This window comes from Polyergus mexicanus, unplaced genomic scaffold, assembly GCF_030449975.1.
Source record: "Polyergus mexicanus isolate NDT 795.1 unplaced genomic scaffold, iyPolMexi1.0 SCAF_17, whole genome shotgun sequence".
Lineage (NCBI taxonomy): Eukaryota > Metazoa > Arthropoda > Insecta > Hymenoptera > Formicidae > Polyergus > Polyergus mexicanus.
This window is the reverse complement of record NW_027223337.1, coordinates 6,757,983-6,782,705: the sequence shown is the minus strand read 5'-3', so window position 1 is coordinate 6,782,705 and position 24,723 is coordinate 6,757,983. Positions and strand designations below refer to the sequence as shown.

Sequence of the window (24,723 nt, the reverse complement as noted above, 5' to 3'; positions counted from 1 at the left end):
CGAAATAATTTATAACCAGACTTCATACGCGTCGTCCTCTATCTCGTCTCTTCTCTCATATCCATCCCTGTTCTCCTTCTACCTCCTTCTCCCTCGTCTCTCTTTCTAATCTCTCTCTCTCTCTCTCTTTCTCTCGTCTCGTACCGACCCTGAAACCCACTATAGTTCATTCATTACGCCATCGTACAATGGCATGACCACGTAGCGTACGAATTATTATAGAATTCATACCATATATTAATCTTAGAACATTAAGAATAATGAATAAACATATATATACGTACGTTGTATACGTACACATTAAATTAGAAACATGTGACAAAAATTTTGAAATTTTTCCAAGCTAATTTTATACAATAGAATATATTTAATACACAACATGTTAAAAATAAATAATTGCAAAAATAATATTATAGCAAAATTTTTTTCAAATCTTTTCCCATCTATAGATGCAATCATACTTTCTTACAAAAGTCATTTCACAGTTTTTGAAATATTTTTACCTTTTCTTTCGTTCAACATTTTTTATATTTCTTCGAGATTCTATATTAATAGAATTTTGTTTAATATACTTTGTTATGCTAATTGAAAAAAAAAAAAATATATATATATATATAGATGTTATGTATACATTGACGTCATTGAAGCAATTGCTTAAGGGTTAGAATAGATTTGCCCATTATACTCGTTACTGATTTATGTCCTCATCATTTAATATTGAATATATAGTTGATAAGCTTTATTCATTTAAGAGTCGATGCTACTAACGATGATTAACTTTAATTGCGGTTTAATCGATTGTTTTTTTCTTTTTAGATCTACTATGATAATATAGGTGGAAAAGAAATATTTATTATACGGGGAGGAGAAATTCTCTTTCCCTTTTTTTAATTTTATATTCTTGTGTGTGATTAAAGGTTATATATTATAATATTTTTATCATTTTTTATACATCTCCTCTTTAAATCAATTTTAAAGAGAACTTTTTCTCGCGCTGGGTGCGCGAGAATAAATAGAACAACTAGTGCCTAAGTGCGGAAGTAATCCGTTTAATCTCAAATTCTTTCGGATTGACATACATACACGCACACATTTATCACTGGGCATGTCTCTAAATCCGCTCACATTTACGTCATGAAGCGTCATGTATGTTTAAATAAATAACTATGTCTGCTGCAAATTTCAAAGTGCGAAAGGTAGCCTAGTTTGTTTTAATTATTCGCACGTTTCCGTGACTTCCACGCCATATTTTTCAACGATAAATCGCATTCTTCTCGCGTTGTAAAAGGGCCGCAAACTTCATCAACGAGGAAGCTCGTGTCATAAGTTCTGATGGAAATATATCACGCTGAGGACGTTAAGACACGGATCTCAGGCGAGGAATTATAAACTCAACGAGGAGATTCCACAAGCAAATAAAATTCATATAGGAGAGCAGTAATATAACTTTAGAATATTTTAAAAAACAATAAATATCAAAAATATTCATAAATTTTACAAATAAAAGTAATTGGCTAACTTTATGTGTTCATAACTTTTTTAATAAATAAATTGCGTTAATGGAAATCGTATCGCATTAATTAAATAATTTCCCAAAACAAATCAGATTTTTTAAAAATTTTTATGAAAACTTCTATTCAGTGTATGTGTTTCGATCACTAATTTCGTCTTTTTTTATATTTATAGGATCATGACAAGAATGTAAAAAAACTATCGAGAAATTTTATCGAGCGGAATTCAGCCTGATTTAAATATAATTGAGAATGATTCTCGTTGTACAAGTTATGTGCACTTCTATTCATTAACAATCCTGGCAATGACAGTTCTGGCAATTTTTTTTTTCTTTCCGCGTAAATTACGCGCTCTCGGACGACAGCACAAACGTTAGCGTGAATCATTTGTCGTTCGTATAAACTGTAAACGCGTTGTCCCGCGAGATTCGATCACGAGTAATTGCTGTGTATCGACGCACTGTTGGAAGTTTTCCCTTTGTGAGATTTCGCTAAAAACTTTTCTCGCCCAGTCCTTTCTCCTTCACGTAAGAAATAGCCTTTGTCCTCGCGACAATTCAATTTCCCTTCACACGTTTGTCGCCCTTTCCTCGCAGAAAATGATAGAAGTATAAACGAAGGAAATTTGACTTCTCATCTTTGGCCAAGGAGAAAAATAAATAACGAGGAATCATTAGTTTACCATCGATTGTCTATAACTCGATTAGTCAATCTAGTTTCCTATCTGTCAAATTATTGTAGCATCGATCAACGCATCATACATATATCCAATCGTTCTATTGGAAAGTTCTATTTTATTCAAACTAATTTGCAAACAATTTAATATCTGTATAATATATTTATCTATTTATTTTTACATATACGTATTCTCTATTTATATGGTTCCTGATATACCTACTTATGGATAAACTATAAATCACGACAGAATTCAAGACACAAAAATCTATTTATAATTTTATGTGCTGAATATTTTAGTATATGTATTCTGATAGGTATTTTATGTGTATATATATATATATTAATACTCTTTAAACATGTTTTCTGTCTTACGAGATAAAATAATAAATAAAATTCTTTCCCAAATTTTATTATGTATTATAATCTAAAATAAGCTTTACTTGCAAATTACAAATAAAATAAAAAGTATTTCTTGCTTTGTTTCTCTCTCTCTCTCTCTCTCTCTCTCTCTCTCTCTCTCTCTCTCTCTCTCTCTCTTTCTCTCTCCTTCTAAGATGTTATTAAAACAAAGTAAAAAATGATATCTCGCTATCTTGCGCAATAAGAAATGACAAAATAATTTCGCGATAATATATTCTTAGCATAACATTAAATATTTTTTGAGACATATTATTCTTTTAGATCTTTGGTCTAAAGGTTTAAAGAGACATAAGGCAATGACAGATGATAGCACGTACAATATTCCGGTCTCGTTGGCGGACATGCGGAATTATATATCGGAAATTGGAGCCCGATATTCAAACGAAGTATGTCAGGGTTTATTACGTGCGAGGCCGTCATACGGTGCGACCATATCACTCTCGCGCGATGCATAGTTCGATTATAATTTATCGAGCACATAGAAAACGAGTTAACTCGAGTAGCTCGAAGCTGGTCTATGCTGTGTTTAGCCTAATTATTCTACAATAGCTTCGTAAAATCAATGATAATAATAATCCAGAACAACTTGTGTATGCGTGTGATATTGAAACAATATCCTTTTTTTTTTTTTTTTTTTTATTGGGGAAGGAGAGGGCATGTATATAAAACATATTTAATATTCAAAATAATTAAAAGGAGAATATTTAATATTTAGAAAAATTTAAAAAGTATGAAAGAAAAAAGATTGAAACGACAATTTTCATCGCCTATTGTTACTGTAATTTTTAGGATGTATAATTTCAATGGATTAAATATATTCAGATCTCGAAAGAAAAAATTATTTATTGGAGTTTAATCGGGAAAAGAATTCGACGGCACGCGCCTCGCTCGATATTTTAGCTCAATGTGTGGCCAGCACGCGAGAAACATATGGCCCGCATGTGGGATACAATGCGGCGAACAAAAAAATACTTAAGGATGTTTATAAAAAACAAATATAGCGAAGGTAACAATGATTTCTAGAAACCATACCGAGAGTTCCATACATATTCCATTCATCGCGGCAACATGATGATGCACTTTATTTTTTCTACATTATCTTTAATCACGACAGATCACGATAAAAAATAGTTTCATCAATGTCGAGATTAATCTATATATATATTTCTATCAGATGAGGATTTTTTTCAGTAAATGCTGTTATCATTATCACTTTACTAAAAAAAAAGCATATTTATTCAAATTTTTTATTACCTTCAACGTGTTAAATTATATGTATCCATTTCTTTCTGACTTGGTGCATATTATATATTATAATGTACATTTAACAAATAAAAAAAAAATCCCTATACACAGTATTATAAGTGTATTGTATTTCAGTGTATATCTAATTTTTTATTTTCTTATAAATAATATAAAAAGTAAATTTTGATGTAATTTAATGTGCATTTTATCAATTTTACGCAAAATTAAACGGAAAAAGTCATATCTAAAAAGATTAATTAGTTAGTCAAATAATTAGTTAGTCGAAAATCGCCGACATTTTACAGGTGAGTATGTGAATTCGATAAAATTTGCAATCGGCTGCAACCCCTTCCACCAGGCGCCGGCCGCGCCGAGAGACTGCAGTCGATGTCAAAGTCGACGCGCGCGAGCATCGGAGCATCGGAGACCGCGCCGCTCAGTCCGCGCGGGACGCTCGAAGAGCGAGGATCGTGTTCACCCCTTGTCTTGCTCCCTGATCTCTCTCAGGTGAATCGAATAATAAACGCGAACAAGAAAGAGAGAGAGAGCGTCAGTTTTCGCACTCAGTTCTTTAGAATCGAGGAGATCGAGAAGAGGAGAAAAACGGCGGCGATCATAGAAAAGCATTTTTTGCGGGACGACCGGGGCTCCGGAAATTTTGGAGCACAGATGGTGAGAGGTAAGAAATGTGCGAAAGTACGAAAGTACGTTCTTTGCGTATTTTCGTATATATGTCCCTACAGATAAAATATAAAGGCACTTTTGTGCGAGCAATCGATCGATCTCCGAAGAGAGATTCTCTTATTCACCCTTCATAGAGTCGGACAGATGTTGAGGATGATGATGGCCCTAGGTCGGTCGCCTTTCTCGCGTGCGGGACGACGCGCGGATTAAGATCCGTTAATTCAGAAGTTTAATCTTTCACGTTAATCAAATCCGAGTGAGATTAGTCGCTTGAACGTGGTTGAAAATGGGAAAATGTATGTTATGTGAAATGATGTTCGGATTGCGAGATAATTTTATATTTTCGAGCCAAGTCGAAATTAACATTCAGTTAAATCCTCTCACTATTAATTCGTTGAATCGGATTATATTCTTACCATATATATGTACTTCGAACGAAGGGGAACGAAAGGATGACCGATTATAAAATTAGACCGATGCGGTGATAATTCCCACATAACGATAAGAAATTGCATGATTATTATATATTGTAAATGAATTTTTGCGAAAAAAATCAATTACGAGAGGAATTAACTACAAAAAAATGTTGTTTTCTTTTTTATCTCGAGACGGTTTCGTTTTCATAAAATGATCAAGATTAATTCATTATTGTATTTTAATCAGTTTCGATAATTAGCTACATCAATTAGTAAACGACTAAATAATATTGCTATCATCAGAGTAAGAAATATATTAATCCTTAAATGCTATTAAAAAAAAAAAAAAGAATTATTTTTTCAATACTTATAATACTTTGCAACTTTGCTCCTTTTCTTCTTTTTGTTTAAATTTGAAAATACTACTACCTTACGGCTCACTGCCTCGAAGAGATTGAAATGTTTTGTAATCGTTGCTATTCGATTAACTATGAGAAATGGTGCTCCCGAGAGAGTATTTTGGTCATATCTCAAATGAATTTGAAGCTCCGACTACGCGGCGATCGATCCCATTCAAATTTAAGTTCCACCTTAAATTTAATCTTTCGTACAGACTGACTTATTAGTTTCGTTTGACGTAAGGCGGCCATGGAGCTGGAACAAAATCTGCTCGACTGCTCAATTGGGCATAATGAATAATTGATTTCGAGTTTAAGTTGGGGCGGGTGAATCGGAAATTTTCCGATAGGTATATTCCCATTCGCTATTTCCTGGAATATCCGAGCAATTGAAACGCGGTAAGGAAATAAAAATCTTCTATTATGGGAAAATCCGTTTACTCGATTATAAACGAATAATGAACGACAGGTTTTTTTTTTAACGGCGATTTTTCTGAAAAACAACTTTGAGATAGATTCATAAATTATTTTATAAATAAATCGTAATATATAACATACCTATCTCGCGTTGTTTAATAGGTAATTAATCAATTTCTTATACACTCGATTAGTATTCTTTCATATGTATCTTATTTTTTAGCCAAGTATTTTTATTTAGATAATAATATTGCCGAGTAATTTGAGAATGTAATTAATGAAAATTGTGTGTACGATTACATTTTGTATTGTCATTTATCATCGCAATAGAAACAGTAACGAGGTACAAAAAATGTCTGACTATAACCGATCAGTCTCTACTTAAATTACATATCTATCTATTTCTACTTGCTATATTATAGAGAATAAAATGAAATAAAATATATGTGTGTGTGTGTGTGTGTGTGTGTGTGTTGTATATATAATATGGATACTGATAGATATAAATAAATTCAAAAAAATAAATTCATCTTTTTGTATAAATATCTTAAGAACGAGAGAAAGAGACAGAAGAGAATTCTATTGGATTAAGCATATTTTTATTATCCGATTTTTTTACTTTATCAATTAACTTCTTCCATATGATAAATTCTATACGATAAATTATTTCTCTCTCTTTCTCTCTTTCTCTCAAGTCTATCTGTCTCTTCTTACATTTTCCGGATTTTTCTCTGAAAAGTCGGAGTTCGTCCCAGGATAATAATAAATTAATTTCTTTCTCTCGTTTTCATCCCATGCCTTTCTCTTACTTTTTCTCTCTATCTTACTCTCTTCCTAGATACACCTGTTCACCTATATACGCAAATTACACTTTCCGCGTGCCGGACGAGAGTGTCAGTCGCGAAATGAGCCTGTCGGTCTTCTCGTGAGATCCAGCATGAACGACGTTTAAATTTACATTGGCGTCGCGAAAGGCTGAGAAATCAGCCGGCTGTCATATTGTGCTTAAATTTAAATTTCCCTCGAAATTTGAGTGATGCGATTGGATCAAATTGCTCCACTCAGCTGCAACATAACGTATATTTATCCCCATTAACAATTTCGGGCAGATATGTTGCAACTGGACCTAAGAGCCTCCAACGATCGTGCGGTAACGTAACCGGCTGCAGTTTCGCTCATTTAGTGCCCGCACTTTTCTTCGTTGTCAATCTTACTTGCAATTAATATATATGTAATAAAGCCAATCACCATTAAAATTTCCATTAAATATTTCTCACCGTCATTATTTAATCATCAATTTTTATTTTACTATTTAATTCTTATTTAACTCTGCCAAGCTTGCTGATATGTGAGATGCGTATAATCAGATTAAAGAATTAATTTTTTGCCATTTGAATCTGTCGATTGATTTTATTAATATACTATTAATATAAAAAAACACATTTGCCTCCATTTCTCGCGCTCCGATTTATTTTTTCGTTATTTCGTTATATAATAAAATGCATTTTTCATCGCTTAACAATGCCAAGTCATACAAGACAACATTCAATATCATATATAAAAAATATACAAGAAATAATATATAAAATGTCAATATATAAAAATTCGTTTAATTGATATAAAGAGGGAGAGAGAAAAAAAGGAAGTGTAAACAATATATTATTTGACAATTAAATGTATTAAGAGAAATTATTGAAGCCTGGGGAAGTAATATTTTTCAAATTAAATTTATCAGCATATCCTATACGAAGCAGTATATTAAGCACATTCAGCAATAAAATATAATTGGATTGGCTATATATGCACTTCTCGTGATCAAAAGATTTAAATTTTTTCTTTCTCGACGTGTGCCAATTCTGTCGCAATGTGGCAATGCAAATTTGTTGTGCAAGATCTTGAGCGCATATTGGCAATCGCGGTTAAAACAATAGTAGAACACTATTCAATTGAGTCAGGTAATATACTCATTATATTACCGAACGAGTATAGCTTCTTGTCATCATGTAATATTACTACCAGCGAATTCGTTCGTTGTTTCATTGACACGTTGTATGCAATGCCGAAAATAGAAATGATAATGATTTCATTAATGATAAAAAAAAAAAAAAATCTCCCACTCTATCTATTATATTTTTTTCTGAACTTTCACAATAAATAGTAACAGAAAGAGTATTTTTCAATAAAATAATAAATATATTTTAGCTGTAGAAAAACACGTTATTAATATAACATTAATTACATTCTATATTTTAAATACTTTTACTACTAATTTTATGTAACCTTTGGCATATATGATATATATAAAATATTTTCATATAAAAATATATTTTTAAAAATATTTAAAAATAATACTTATACAGAGAGAAATGTTTGTTGATTTTAAAATATTTATATTAGTATGTCTTTCTAATATACTATATATATATATATGTTTTGTGTAAACAGTGCGCAAAAATTTAAGAATTTCTAGAAATAATAATAAAATAAATTCGAAAATGTCGAAAAAAGAAGTTTATATCGATCGATAAATTTGTATTTGTATTAGATTTCATATTACCGTTTATATCGAAACATTACAATGAAAGATCATCGTATATTACACGATTAATTAAACAATGCATTAATGAAGCAACGTAAGCGATTATCTACGAAATCAAGTTTTCATTAAATTATAAACGCCTAATCAGAGATGCATCTTAAACTGGCATATGTCTGGAGCGCCTGATTCAATAATCATATATTCTATATTACAATTTTATTGTACTCTCAATTATGCTATAATAACAATTACCATTTAACAGCATATAAATATATGCGTGTTTTCCACATTCTTACATTTAAAATATCTACACATGTATGGCATATATTTTTGGAATATTTTTATTCATTAATTGAATATTAATTAAGAAATATTTTTATTAACCTGATTACCTAATTAATAATTATTTTTAATTTAATTTATTCCAATTTATTTATTTTTTAATTTATTCTTTATTTTATATCATATTTTTAATTTATTCTTAAAGTTATATAACGTTTCTTTTTCACACTGTTTTGCATTTTTAGTCTTTATCTTCAGTTTTTATAATTTCTAACATTAATTTATATTTCTAAATGCTGATTAACTCGACATCGCAAGAAAAACCAAGTGTTGTATAAGGATTATTCACGACAATCCATACGAACTCTGATGTATCTGTATAAAACGTAATACAGAAATCGATACTAATTATAGTATTTGTATGCACATTATATGGTTCGCGTAATACTGCACGTAAGTTGTGCTAGATATTTCATAAGTCACGCAACGAATGTATTTGTCGACAGATTTCAAACCAACTTGTCGTTGAAATTAAAATTTAAACGGAATGATATACAACAAAAGAAGATTAGTTTTTTTTTTTTTTTTGCAATTAATTGTAGGAAGATTTCGCTGCAGCTAAAATTTAATTTTTAACTCTCTTAATTATCGAGACGTTTAGGAGTAAAAATCAAAACTTTGAAAAGAGAATACAAGAATAACGGGAATTCCGCGCAAATTATTTCGCTTTACGTCAATTTGAAATTCAGCGAAAAAGTTGCTATTACAAAAATTACAGCGTAATTTGCATGGAACAATCTGTATGACCTTTCACATTGTACCGCGATGCTGTGCCATTATATGTAATGCGACGACCGCATTTCCGCTGTATTAATTAATGCATATGATTGCCATCTGACAATCGAGAAGGTCAAAATTCTCCCTTTCTCCTTGTTCTCTCGAACGTTCATTGCTTGCCTGATATTAAAAATTTTCGAATCAGTATACATACTTATAATTTTTAAATAAATTGATATTAGTTTGCGATTTAAATTATAGTGTAAAAATAATATAAACTTCTCAAGAAAAAATTATTTAAAGTAAGACAAAAAAGTTTTTGCTATCTTGCAATATTTATAAAAGCTATTACGAAGCATAATATATATACGTATAATTTAGAAGATAATTTGCGAGAATAAAATTCAAAATAAAAAATAAAAACATATTTAGAAAATTAAAAAATGCTCTTATTAATATATATATATTAATATCATATATTTTTTTTACACGCTGGTATACCTTTCATATGCTTTACCTCGTATACAGTTGTTTTGATTAAAGATTAAAGATTAATATATTATTCAGATAAGATTAACCTATTCCTCTCTCAAATTTTTGCTCGCTATCTTATTTTCTCGAAGTCGACAAATGATTTAAATGGAAAAACGCTCGAGGGATAAAAAGAATGATCTGGACGAGAACAGCTTCCTCTCGAGGAAACGCTGTCGTGAATGGCACGATATTACGCGCGACGTTCGATCGATCTTCATTAAATAGGGAGAAAGAGAGACAGGGTCTGCAATTTGCATAGAAAAATCGAGCGCGTGCGGGGCGCGTCCCATAAAAGATGAAAGAAGACGACGGTATGTCAGTGTCAGTCGACGGATGCACGCTGCCGTCCGGAGAAAATCGATCTATCACGATCGAGACGTCACTCCCGACACATTCGAGCAAGACGATCAACAATTTATAGATTGACCGACTGCTCGCTCGCTTTACCGGATACAGAGTTTTGTCTGAAATCCGAACATTTCTAAGTCTCGATTATATTGAAAATATCGACGTATATCCGGCCAGGTATTTTCCATTTACTGTACCAAAAAGACAGTATCTATCTATCTATCTAATAGCACGCGCTCGATATCGATCTACCAGTGAACTAATTTTAAGTTATTATATCAAGTTGTAAGTTTTATAGAAGGTTATTATAAAGTAAGGAAGTTCATGAAGAGAGTAATTATATGATACGATATATTTAAAAGGTAACGTTTTTGCTTTCTTTTTACTCGATTGAAGAATTGTAGCGCTTTCATTTCCAAGCCGAATTTCTTAATTTCATATTTTTAGAAAAATTGGAGATTAGGTATGTGTTACAAAAGGCATTGGTGAAAGGACGACTTTATATAATTTCTGATCTTTTTTTAACGCGGATTGAAAATAAACTCTTCAATTTTGTATAATACTTATCTAAAAATGTTTGCTCCAAGACTCTTGATGCCGTAATTATTAATATGCGATTACGTAAGAAGTGATAATTTTATCCGCAACGCAAAGTTTTAGAATAAAACATCGTTGATATTTTATAGAATCATTTATCACCGGGCATGAGCAATTATGTTCAGAATTTACAGTCTTTGGGCGAAACGTGCCTTCGTAGACACGTGCTCATTGTTTCCCGAATAAATGGGATACATATCGTGCACGATATGCGTCTTTCTCATTGTCAGAGACGCGTCACATCACCGATGAAGTATAGTTATGTCCTCCCATAGGAGAAGAAGGGCCTCATTGTCCAAGCACGAATCGCGATGACGTTGTCTCCGAGCGGTATTACCAAGCGAATTTCGCGCATCGTTAAGCCTTAAATACTGACACATTATCCGCGGCTGGAAATGTGTAATGTTACCTCTGAGTTAACAAATGCGAGCAGTGTCATAATTAGAACACGGAGATACATTCTGCAATTTCGTTTAAATTTAATTCAGACATTTTAACGAACATATTTTCTAGCCAAACGTTGGAAAATACGAAAAATATACAAAGAGAAAACCACAAAATGGTTTACTAGAAAATTAAATACTATTTACTTCACTCGATTGGAATCTTTCGTGATAAAAGTACGGCTTAATAGCTTGCTAACTATCAATCATGACATTATTATTTATATCTCTCTCTTCTTTCTTATATTCTTTATATCTTTTTCTTTATAATGTAACATTGCACATTTGAATATATTGTGTAAATTAAGTTTTTTTATTATACGTATAATTAAAAAAGACGTTGTAGATTTGTCTTCCATTCAAGAACGATATACGACCGCGTCGCTTTTTTTTTTTTTTTTTTTTTTTTTTTTTTTTTTTTTTACCGAAGAGTAGTTTCGTTTCGCATGAGAAAACCTGCGGAAGATGAAGAGCGTCGTCCTCGTTCACGTTAAAGCAATTTGTACAAACATCAGAAAAATAGGGAAAGCCATCTCGTTTGAGGAAACAAACGAGGATGGATGTAACGACAATGTAAGGGAGCCTTGATATGCAAGAAAAAATTGTAAAACCTTTCCTCGAGAATGATTATATGAAGACCTAACGTCCTTCCGTTCATTGCAGGATCGTTACCTGATATCGCAGTGACGATGGCATCGGGCAGAGAAATCCACGGTGCTTTCAGGTAAGATAAACTTTATAAAATTTAAAATTTCATTTAATAAAATAATTAATTTATTTTTCTGATATTTTATTAGAGAAACTCTACAGTGCAATTCTATTCTAAATGAATAAAGAGATGTTACTAAATTATTTACAATAAAATATTTTATTTACATACAATATTAATTCTGAATATTACATAATAAAATGTAATATTTTTGACAATTATATCCGATTTGTTTCGATTAATGTTTCCCGCGTTATAAATTCATCTTTTTTTTTCAAGTTTTCATTTTTTTTTACTTTGCGCATGCAAAGTCTTGCGCGAGTGCACTCGAAAAAAAAAAAAAACGGGCACAACATACACGCATCACTGATTTCACCGCAGGAAAGCCGGTTGGTTATTTTCAAGGATTTTCGTAGGTGTATATCTCGCAACACGTGACCTTTAGAAATTCATTATTACGTGAAGTGCAGGAATGAGAAATTAGTTAGCCATCTGTTACATCAATCTACAGTTCACGAACATAATACAGTTTCCTAATAATGATTTCTCGAAATATAGAGTTTCGGAGGAGATAATTTAAAGTTAAAATTTAACGGAAAATTTTTTTTCGTGTATTCAAATAATATATGACAAGAACGATTCGAATCTTTTATTCCGTAACGATTTTCTAAAAGAAGGTGTCACAAAAAACGAACGGTCTAAAAAAGATGATGAAAATTATTCCTAATTTAAATATCCGTAAACGATATTTAACGTCGAATATATTTGTCAAAATAATCTTCAAAAATATTCTCTCTCTCTCTCTCTCTGTTTTAAATAGATATAGTTTAAACAAAAAAATCGTAATAATTTAAAACTATTATTCTACCTTCTCTAATGCATTCATCTTGAAAAATACATAAGAAAGACGTTATCTAGTTACTTTGAGGATCTCTTTAAATGTACACGCACGTATTTTTAGCGACCTTTGCAAATTCTCGTGGGGGGGCGTAGATGTATAAAGGTGAATAAAGTATTAGAACACTTTGACAATACATCGATACGAGTTTCTGTCACACAAATAGAAATGCTTAAATATAATAGGCTATCATTACTTTTAGTCAGTAACGAATCAATATTTTATGATACAAATCAATACTTTTTACCAATAAAATCAATATTCTGAAATACATAATATTTACATTGTATTGTATATTAAAGTTAATTAAGGAGAAATGTGTTTCTACGATCATAAATTAACAACCAAATGTATCTTATTTCTTATAAAGTTTTTTAATTTCTTATTTCGAGTAATTAACTTAATTTCAAATAATTTTGAATACTTTTATAAGAAATTTTTCTTGTATCTTTATGCATAAATAATGTATCCATTACGATTTTGAAGCAAATTTCGTGCTAATCAGCGTATATTTGCCGGGCATTTAACGCCAAATATAATTGTCCGATTCTTGTCTACATCCTGGATACGATATTCCGCAAATAAACCTCGGCATTAGAACATGTCGCGAAATTCGCGATGAGAATGGCGAGCACGGATTTAGAGTGAAAGTATCGATCGTGTCTTCTCGTGAAGCGACAGCGGCAGCAGCAACTTGAGAATCGAGCAATTTTGAACTGTTTCGTGATAGCATACGACTAATTGGTAGTGAATGGAAGAAAAAGTGGCTTGGCAGCCGGCGCGAGTTGCGCGCGATCTTATTCTTAGCGACGTTGCTTTATTTTTATTGCGCTTATAGAGCGCAACATCGATCGCTCTCGCAAGTTGACGTCGTTCGATTTGATAGTCGCTCATAAGTAATGCAACGAAAAAGTAATAGTACCGTGTCATAGACAGACGGCTGAATAAAGGAGAAAAAAAAAACGCGACGGAAAAGTATCAGGCCTATCTTTAGTTGCTATAAAGTTTTATCGCTTCCACGTGTGATGTTTTAACCCTTTGCGATCTACTTGGCGGTTTAAACAGATTACATGTAGATAATATCACGAGCATTGTAAGAAAACAATAGAGGTAATTACATAATTTCAACTGTCTGCAATTTCGTAAAATGTTTTAATTTAGGAACATATTCCTTGTTGCGTTAAAAGAATGAGTAATATAAAATGTATATAAAAAAAAAAAAATTATCGATATCTTTTCTTTCTCTCTCGCTTCGATAGTTTTGTTGAATTAATTAATAAAGCTGTTATATTGTAATTGATCTGTAAAAAAATAAGCTATTACCGATATTTTTAATTTAATTGAAATAAATGAGAAATTTACCATGTGAAAGAATAACTATGTGATTTTATTAGCCATTCCCGCACAAAAGATATATTTGCTGTAACGATCAAATGAAAATATAAAAGTTTAATCTTCCAAACGCTTAAACACAAAACCGCCATGTGTCATCGGCGACTCGGTATGTACTTCCGGTCATAAATTATACATCCAGTGTTTGGCAGAGGAGGAAATATTTTTGGCGTAATAGCGCTTTTAAGCTCCCTCGTGAATCGATATACTCCGGTGACTCTCTCGCAAAGTTCGACCGGCCGGAGATTGGAAAGTTCCGCACTAAATTTCGCCCAAGATGCAGTCGGTTTCGCTTTTCCCGATTAGGTATTAGGTACCGCCGATCGTCCATTCATGTCTTGACGATCCTCGCTAAGCTGCTGAACCATTGACGTCACGTTTAAGATACCGTTAGAAAATTACGATAGAGAGAGAAGAGAGATGTGGGAAAAGGGGGGAGTTCTAAGGACACCAGAGGAGACGCATATCGCATCGCGTTCCCTATCGGACGGGGGCTGTTCGTTAAACAATGCGAATCCATTATCCAGTCTATCACAAAAAATAAATTGGATCGCACTTTCGCATCTGCTCAAGCGCAATCAAGAGCCATTCACGCGTGGCCTCTTTCCTGTTTGGCGTAATCTCTCGAATAATATCCGAGCCATTTATCTTAAGAGCAATGTGAGAAGAATCTCTCTTTAACGCGGCTACACGATTCTCAATTGATATCGTCTCGATTTCGATTTAAGCATATAAGAACTTAATATTAAAATTCCATAGACAGCTCTTTCAAAAATTTGAAAAAGAAGTAGTATGCTTGTATGAGTCGAAGCTCATCAAGATTCAGCAGGATTTAAAAAGAGGATTTTCAAGTGCTTTCTTACATAAATTACTTACATAAGTTTTTAGATAAGCCCATTTGTACGCATGTCATATATATATATATATATATATATATATATATGAACGTGTAGTTTGCGATTTCCGAAAAATCAATACTTTTCCGGCACACCAGTGACGTAATGCCTGACGCAAGCGACAATCGTTGCGGCCGCGATGCCGCAGAGAGGCAAACGTCGATAATACACCGGACGTCATGAATGCCTTTGACTTCCTTAAATTAGTATTTTTCGAATGAATGCATCATGCCTTCACGTAATGACACTTGATGATAATTATGATTAAAATCATCGTTTCTTTTTGTTTTTTTTTTAAACCGCCACTGTGACAAAATAATTTATCAGAAAAATAGCGTTAATTTCGCAACAATATGTCATATTATTTGATATATTCGATTGATATACGAATATATAAATAATACTTCGTATAATTTTTATAAATAGTTTACCATATTGTAGAATCTGAAGAATTACAGTATTTTGAAATAGCTATTCGACTGTATAAATAATTTCAAACGGCTAGGAGATATAAAAAAAATATAATAAAAAAAAAAGATTCCACGAAAAAGTATCTGACATTAAACGGACTTTTATCGTCAACAAAAATTACTCCGTCGATGTCCATCGCTGTCGCCGTTTTTAGCTGATATCATGAAAAAAAAAAAAAAAAAAAAAAAAAATCCAATATAATTTAACGAATTTTATTTTAATATACAGTGACTCGCGAAAGAATAGCTAGCAACTCGTTCGCATGCGAAATTCGCGAAATCTCGCGCCATCGGCCGCCACGGCTGTCGTCGATTAATCTCTCCGTTTCGATCGTCGCCCTCTGCCCTTTTGCCGTTCCTTCGACCCCGTTCCGCCGCCGTTGCGGCAACTTGCCATGAAAATGGTTTGTGATTACCGCGGTGGCAGGCGTTCGCGCTGACGAGGCGAATATTCCGTCTTCCGTCCACGCTATCCTTAACCCGCGCGAAATTGATTTCGCCACTACGTCGCTCGTCTCTCGGGTGAATACCCGCCGTTGCGCGAAAGTAGATAATCATCAGAAAGATCATACACATGTACACATATACCCGTGCAAACATACACGATATTCGTATTTCCTCATTTAAAGTATCCTCGAAGAACGCAATACGATTTTTATATCTCGCTAGACAAGTATTTTGCGAAAAAAGAAATTTATTTTAAATATTAAATTATATATAATTTAAACTTTGATTGAAATTGTATTGAGATTTTATTAATAAAAATATCGGAACTTGACGGTCAGCGATCGAAATAAAATAATTTTTTAATTATTCACTGATTATATTTTACTATTTCGACAATCGTGTGGATAGATAAAATTTTTCATTATTCCGAACAAATAAAAAAAAAAGTATCTCCAAAAAGTCTCTTAAGACATTTCATACTCCTTTCCATGAATTAAACAATTCACACCTCTCGCCAAAGTCCATTCGATCCTCATCGGGAGAATCTTCGATTTATTGATTCATTGATTCATTATCCTATCATCATCGCGAAAAGGACAAAATTTTGAAATATAATCGGTTACGAGAGTTAAGGTAATGAAGCTAAAGATTTCGTGGACATTTTAGTGTTTTCTTTTTGCACGCGATAACGCATCCGTCTTTCTTCGTCGCTGATATCGGCAGTCCGGCGAAAGAAGCTCGTAAATTCGAGTGTAAACAACGCCCTAAAACGCGAGACGTGTTGGAGAGGGATAATTCTAGATTCGATTGTGCCGCGATCCGACCATATATACATATAACGTACATACATATGTACATAGATATATATGTATATAGCGACGAAGCGTGTGTGTGCAACAAGATACCAAAGCCAGTAAACGAGACTCGGGATACATAGCCGGCTTTCGGATCGATACTTGCCGCCAACATTTTCGCGAGTACGAACTTTGTGAAGGACGCGACGAGGCAGAAGAAATCATCCTATTCGACTGACATCTCGCCGCGCAAGGAATGCGATGACGATGAAATCCTTGTTATAGTTTCTTTCCTTATTCATCGAACATGCCCGAATGATGTCAAGAGCGGGGAAATTTCGAGAAAATTCAAACGAATCAATTTGGCGATTTATGTCCGCGCAAATAACTCTGTTTCGATGCATTTCATGCCTTTTATCGACGAAACTGCGATGGAAAATTCTCTCGATTCAACGTATCACGCATATGAACAAAAGATAATTCTCCGAAATTATTTATATAACTAAGCACACATACATGTAATATACCATATATTATAATTATGTATTGTGTATAATGTTATCGAATTCGATAGCAATCCGTGTTATCATCGAATACGGGTTACCGTCGAGATATACACGACGGGAGTCGAATTTTCCTCTGACGTCGATAACAGATACGATACGGGTTTACGCGCGTGTTCAATCGCTCGCGAAAAAAAAAAAAATAGAATGGACACGGAAATAGATTAGACGCCATTGAACCACCAATCATTCATAATACGCAACAACGGGAGAAAGAGAGGAAATCGTATATAAATTCAACATAGCAAAAATAATCAGCGATTATTTCAGTTTCCAGATATTTTATCAGCACGTGTGTGCATCAAAGAATTGACGATATCATTCGCGTAAATTTATACAATATTATTATTTCGTTTTTTATAAGTAATTAACATCTTCCTGATTTCGCATCATTTTCGCAATTCAATTATTTTGTCTTGTAAAAAAATTTGTTATCACATTGCGCTCGTCTTTTCAGTCTTATCGTGGACGACGTGGATTCGCAGTCGATTCTGAGCGACGGCTCCGACATAGACGGACTGTCGCGCGAGAGCAGCTCGCAGAACTCGGCATCGCAGACGCCCTTGGACAGTCCCGGTGGGCCGCGCGAGAGGATCAAACAGATCCAGGTTGAGGCCGAGACCAGACGGGGCGAATTCGCCAGGCTGTTGGAGGAGCACGCGCAGGTGGTGCGCAAACTGAAGATGATGGAGGCGGAGGAGCAATTGTCGGCAACGACGGCGAGCGGAAACGCGACGGTGATCGGCGGTGCGCACGCGTGATTTTACGGTTTTTTTACCACCGCTAGAACGAGGGTGCCATCGAGGGTTGGGACTATCGCGTCGATCGCTATACGACGACCACCACCACCACCACCACCTCACTGCGTTTCCCCCTCGACCGCGAAACATCACAATTCGGATAAGCTGTCATCGTCCAACGCGATTCGCGAGCAAGATGACGCGAATATCTCGTTGGATGTCTAGATTATTAATCCTCGGATACATCTCCGGAAAATGCAGAAGGAATATGAGAGATTTGCCGGGAAATGATGGATGTATCCGAGAGTTGACTATGAAGAGAGAGGGAGGAAAGGAGGGGGATACTTGCCGTTTTCATTTTTTTATTATATAATTTTGTTTCGCCGTCTTTCGCTTCGGGCTAATTCGATCATGCTTGATTTGAAAATTACAATTGGAAATAAATCCTAAATAATATAAATGAAATCTAAAGGTTCTAAAAGCTCTTTATAATTTCATGACGGATTATAGCAATAAGAAATGATTGTTACTTTTTGTATATATTTTTTCTATTTAATAAACTTTTATATTTAATAAATTCAAATGTAAATTAAATTTAAATAATTAAAATAAATAAAGCTACTGCGAGATTTTTATGTACAATATTGTAAATGTGCATTTATGATTGCAATGTGTTATTATATACTATATTATGAGCATATAACTTCTCACAATTTTACGCATAATTAAAATATTTATACTTATATCTGAAATCCGAGATGGACCATCGCGAATTCGCGTAGAAAATTTCACGAACTAGCAATGTAACACAATGTGTTAATTCGACAGACGAAGCCTTTCTGTATTTCATCCGATTTTGCGAGATCGAGTTAAAACGAGCCCGAGCGATGGGATCAGAAATCTAAAATGCTGATCAGGCTCCTGCGACGGGGATCGTCCTCGTTTAACCCTTGTTTGCAACAAAGTCTGAATAAAAACCACATTAGACACGACAATAATGAGAAACACTTTTAAAAAAAGGAACGCGTGATCGCGTTATCTGTTCACACAACGCATGGAACAAGAAACTCCCGCCCGTTCGAACTAGCTCAGCAGCAACGGCTGGCCTAATAAGCGTAGTACAAATTTTGCAGTGAAGTCTTAATAGAGAGAAAAAAAAAAAAAAAAAAAATACCAGGTGCGAGTGGACCGAGAGAATTTCCGATATAATCCCAGAGATTTGATACGATGATGATAATCGTGCCGTCGTTTACGGTGAAAGCGCGGATATTGGAGTAAACATATGGTGTCGTAGCCTACTCTCGAGACAATGGGGTGTACAAGCTTCTACGCGCGTTTTATAGTATCGTAGAATTGAGTGTTCCATAAGTGTAAGCTAGTTTTGTATATCGTAAATATATATAGATACATATACATGTGTACGACAAAAAACCCGGGCTGCCGAGTCTGACGATGAATGCACTCTTTTGTATATAGGTTTCTTTCCATTACATATATATATATAAATAAGGCTCAGCCGATCGATCTTTATTAATTAATCCCGTTTAGCGACTTCTGTCTTCTTCTATGTCGAAACTTCAACTATTATTACAAAAATACAATTAAATTATAATTTAAATCTTTTTCTTCGGATATTTAACTTCAACAAAAAAAAAAAAAAATTTTTTTTTTAATTTTGAATTTGATTACCACTATTACTGTTGAAAGTGAATAAATAATATTCATTAAAAATATCAAGTTTATCAAAACATTTTATATAAGAAATTTAATATATGATGCGTGATTCAATACCTACTACAATATAATGTAACGATAATTTTTCCCCTATAAATATATTATTATTAAAATGTATGATGGCTCCGAATAGTTCAGCAAAATCACAAAAGCCAAAGGAAAAAATGAATTCGAAAAAGTGTTATTTATCATTTCACCGTTTCATTTTAATATTAGGAAATTTATACAAAATATCAGCTGAACAGATTAATAATGCTACTAATTTTCTACGTGTGCTACCGTCAGATCGGTCCAAATGATATAGGTTATAGGTATTATATACAATACTTGTATTAGGCATTTATAGACATATATATATATAAAGAGAGAAACACAAGTATATAGACCTGTGTTAAAGTAAATAATCCTAGTGTAGAGATGTCTATTGTTACACAGCGATGCCAGTCTACGTCAGTAAGTAATCAGAACATTTTTTTGCTTATTGTTAGATTAATTCCTAAGATGTCATGATAAATCTTTTACTGCACAATAATATTCGAATGTGAAATATTAATCATTCTTTCGTATGTCAATTGATAATCGACGATTGATACAAAGATATAGGATAAGAAAATAATCGAGTCAATATACTTATGAGACTTTAGATTTCCAAAATATATTTAAAAAAAGAACAAGAAGAAGTATAAGAAATATCGTACTCATTTTTTAAAAAAGTTAGATAATATATATAAATAATATATTACTCTTTGACTTTATAAATAATTATACACATCTGTACGCACATGCGTTAAAGAAATTTCAGGAAAGATATTTTGATCGTTACATCGTTGACTGGTTTACTGTGCGAATTAAGAAGACAGTCCTAGAATACGTAATAAGGAATAGACAAGAATGATTTTAGCTGCTCAGAAACGTAAAATGCTTTAAAGAAAATTTCGCGAAAGAGAGTGATACTGCGTAAGGCAATAATTTCTTCAACATATTCGGGAAGACAGCAAAGTAATGCTGAATAGCTGAATACGAATGCGAAACGACAAATTTGCGTTATTTTTGCTGCTATGAGATATCCTATATACGATCGTTACTATTACGTTAAGAGAATTGCAGATATTATACATATATGTATATTGTCACCATGTAGTTTTTACTCATTATTATTCGTACGACTGCATGTTAGAGGCGGCTATATGATATACATATTTATCAGATTTGTAATAAAACGTTGAAAAAATATGTGATTTTAATTTCGCGCGAGCAAAATAAATTGCGAGTAAAAAAACATGGTTCGATATAACGATGTTTTTATCGGTTTTGCTTTCTATCGTTGCAATAAAATAAACGGCTGCTTCTTGCGACCCAATAAAATGCAATGTAATATTATATCACGCCAAGTTAATGTTAACGTAATAGAAATTTATATGTAAATTTTGAATGTATTATCGTAACATGTGAGAGATATGGCGATATACGCGCGACAGGCTATTGAGTTTTATTAAGGAAAATCGCTGCTTGACTAATTATTTATAGATTCATGTTGTATGTATGCGAAATAATAATGTATGTAAAACGATGGTTGCTACTGGAAAAAATATATACAATATATTTTATTGAGTTGACAATGGATATATTTGTATTCTCTTTTACAGCGACTGTTCTTTTTGATTTTTTCCTCAAACGCATAAAACTTTGTCACTGATATGGTAGTAAACGTGACATCATTTTATGAAAGTATATAGTATATACATTATATTTTATATATTAAGTATATTATTATAGACTGCAACACAATAATATGTGTGAACAACGCGTTATATATGGTACGTGTTATATGAAGTATCTTTTTCACTGTTATCTCGAATCTATCATTTACAATTACATCTATGAATAGAGATATATACAATCCCATTAAAAAATATATATGCCTGAAATTATAAAAGAGAGTAACATATTCTCTACATAACAGATCAAGATATGTTTCAAATATATAATGCAAAACAAAAATAACTTGTAATTAATTAGATGAAAATAGATCCACAAAATATGCAAGAGAATTTTTTTTTTAACAAACTTAAGCAGATATATAAATTTTTTTTAAACTATAAATAAGAGAGAAAGATACATTCATTTTATATCTCTATATCGATCTATACCATTTCATCAAAAGACACGTTATATATCACAATGTTAAAAAGTTAAATTTTTGGGCAAAGCTTTACAATCGACCAATATATTATAATATCATGATTATAAATAATTATGACTCTCATTTATCGCTTCATAAGAGTGATATGTAATCACAACTTTTCTTATCTTACGGTTCCATTGCTCTATGCTGAGATGCTAATAGCATTATTCTGTGACTTAGTTTTACATTGTGATCCCTCAAATATCTTATGAAGTCTGCCTGTTTTTCCAATAATTCTTCCAAATTCATTTCCCTTTGATGATAACCGACTTCTCCCATTCCGGCATAGGAATCTTGTGTAAAGGGTGACAACCATTCATCGCGAGTAACATCGGGCAATGGATGTAACTGATTGAATCTCATAACTCTCTCTACACGTAGAACAAATCATAATAAAATACAAAAATTTCATTTTCAATATATCATATCATTTCAATATATATACATATATATATATAAGAATACATAAAGTTTATCTTGCTAATGAACTTTTTCTTTCTTTCGTCTAAATGGATGTATCCTTCCTCTTTTGCAAGATACTTACTGATATAATTAATGTACGCCGGTACGATTATCACGATTTCCAAATTAGTTAGGAGAAAAATATAATTAAGCGGCGTGAACCACTCCGACGCCCTGCAGTATCGCTCATAATCGGTTTTGTGCGTGTGATGTAGAATCACAGCTAATAGCAAATAGCATGTGTTCCACAATGATGTGATAAAAAGGGGCGTCCTTACAAGTCGATATGTTATTTGATAGAAATCTAAGTATCCATCAATACGCAATTTATGATGCCTCGCCTTGACAACATGGTCTGTTACCATGACTATCAGCCAATAGGCACAATGTAAGTATAAGTATATAAAATATGTGTCACATTTGTTTTGCTCTTCTGGCCAGACAGACACAAACACAATCCCAGCAATTTCCAATAAAACCTACGATACAAAAATATTCTAATATATTCAATCCGGTTATTAAATATTTTAGCAAGCCTAAAGACACAGCACAGTAACGAGATATACCTACTCCAAGCAAAAGTGGTACGGATACAATTGGCACAGTGTTCAACTGCTGAAAAGTCTCCTCCTCTTGAGAGCTCAAGATTGGTTGAAAGGACTGCTCTTCTTCCATTTTAACAATTTGATTAAAGAACACTCATGGAATATTATATATTCCAAACAGATTGCTATAATAGTTTAAACCTAATAAACTTTCTCTCTTTTGAATAAATATCATATATATCAGCTAAAAAATAATGATGTAAGGCAAAGGCAGAATTATACACAAGCGTTAATATTTACTAACACGTATAAATAGTTAATATGTTTATGAGTAAAAATTGTCTATATGCTTATAGAACCAAAATATTCTGTAAAACGAATAAACAAACTGTCCAATACATATACAGAAAGATGAAAACATTAGAAAGTACTAAAAGTATCAACGATAACCTCCATCTACGCAACAGTTTCTAATGTTCCACTTTAAATTCACAATCATACGATTATTAAAATGCAAGTCTTAAAAGCATTAAAGAAAAAGAAATATTAAAAGAAACGAATATGAAAAAAATATGCTAAATTCTTGAAATCTTTTAATCAAAATATTTTTCTTTGCGTTACTCCTTCTCTCACTAATATATTTTAAGCAAATCAGTGTAACATTTCAAATAAAATAATGTTAAAATATAACTAATTGTCAGAATTATATTTATATCGTGTGTACACATAAAAAATAACAAGTGCGTTCTCAACCAAAATGCTTCTTGTTGCTAATCGCGATAGACGTAAATACTCTCAACGATCACGGTTGAATTCACTAATATTAAAAGGGGCTCTTTAATCGAATTAAGCATCGACGCGACAGTTAATATGCACGATACTATATACCATAAGTGATAATACCATACGAAATGAGAGAGAGATTCCAATGTCTTACAATTAGATGGAAAAATAAAATACGCAGCAACGTAAACAACACTCGCGCGTAAATATTTTACCGCAGTAAAGAACATTCATTATGCCCAGTTAAAAAAAAAAAAAAAACGAATACCGAAGGAAATAATAATAAAGTTTATGTCGACTGACCAAAAAAGAATGGCAATAATAGTACAAGCCATTAAAGTATAAGTATATTAATTGGAATAAAGCCATTAGAGCAAAACGTTAATTAATACGTGTCCCACAATAAGTACACTTTGTAGTGAGCCTAAGCACGAGTCTGATAAAGAAACCACGTGATCGATTATATAAATTAGGTTAGGGTTAAGGTTTCTTAAAGTGCTGTGAAAGTGGAAGTCGCTTCTCTAGCTATGTGAATTAAAGCTTGGATAGGTTAGGTTGGCTTATGTTTACATTCGCGACGTCAAGCGAGAAGCTCGCGTATCTTACCGATTGTATAACACGATGTACTACTCACATTCCCGGAAGTATTCGAGTCCTGACCATAAATCTGACCATGCCACACGATCTTGTCAAACACGGGACATCGACGTCTTTTTTCCTCTCGTCTGTTCGGCGAGTGATCCTGATCCCATACTACACACTCACACTACGCTCTACCATTCTATGCTTGCTTCGAGTGTATTTGCGACGTCGTTC

At 32.9% G+C, this 24,723-nt stretch overlaps 2 protein-coding genes across 4 annotated transcripts; one reads left to right on the top strand and one right to left on the bottom strand.

Moving 5' to 3' along the window:
* Positions 1-4,249: 4,249 nt before the first annotated feature.
* On the top strand, positions 4,250-21,570 carry LOC138940700 (uncharacterized). Its single transcript, XM_070309823.1, has 3 exons — positions 4,250-4,533; positions 11,953-12,013; positions 17,916-21,570. Exons 1-3 carry the CDS (start codon positions 4,524-4,526, stop codon positions 18,217-18,219), a joined length of 375 nt encoding a protein of 124 aa, XP_070165924.1. The 5' UTR covers positions 4,250-4,523; the 3' UTR covers positions 18,220-21,570.
* Positions 21,533-24,723, bottom strand: LOC138940699 (transmembrane protein 192). Of its 3 annotated transcripts, none has more exons than XM_070309822.1 (4): positions 24,514-24,723; positions 23,150-23,309; positions 22,662-23,058; positions 21,533-22,488 (listed from the first exon to the last, which is right to left on the bottom strand). In XM_070309822.1, exons 2-4 carry the CDS (start codon positions 23,252-23,254, stop codon positions 22,244-22,246), a joined length of 747 nt encoding a protein of 248 aa, XP_070165923.1. In that variant the 5' UTR covers positions 23,255-23,309; positions 24,514-24,723; the 3' UTR covers positions 21,533-22,243. The 3 variants fall into 3 exon arrangements, with proteins under 3 accessions (XP_070165923.1, XP_070165920.1, XP_070165922.1); XM_070309819.1 differs by having other exon boundaries at positions 24,542-24,723; XM_070309821.1 differs by lacking the exon at positions 24,514-24,723 and adding an exon at positions 24,028-24,127.

Excerpts from the sequence above, each read along its gene's own strand:
- LOC138940700 (XM_070309823.1), top strand. Across the intron at positions 12,014-17,915 it reads GAAATCCACGGTGCTTTCAG|TCTTATCGTGGACGACGTGG; the intron begins GTAAGATAAACT and ends TCGTCTTTTCAG.
- LOC138940699 (XM_070309822.1), bottom strand. The coding sequence starts at position 23,254 with ATGGAAGAAGAGCAGTCCTTTCAACCAATCTTGAGCTCTCAAGAGGAG. Across the intron at positions 23,059-23,149 it reads CCGTACCACTTTTGCTTGGA|GTTTTATTGGAAATTGCTGG; the intron begins GTAGGTATATCT and ends TTTGTATCGTAG. Across the intron at positions 22,489-22,661 it reads GGCGTACATTAATTATATCA|AGAGAGTTATGAGATTCAAT; the intron begins GTAAGTATCTTG and ends TTCTACGTGTAG.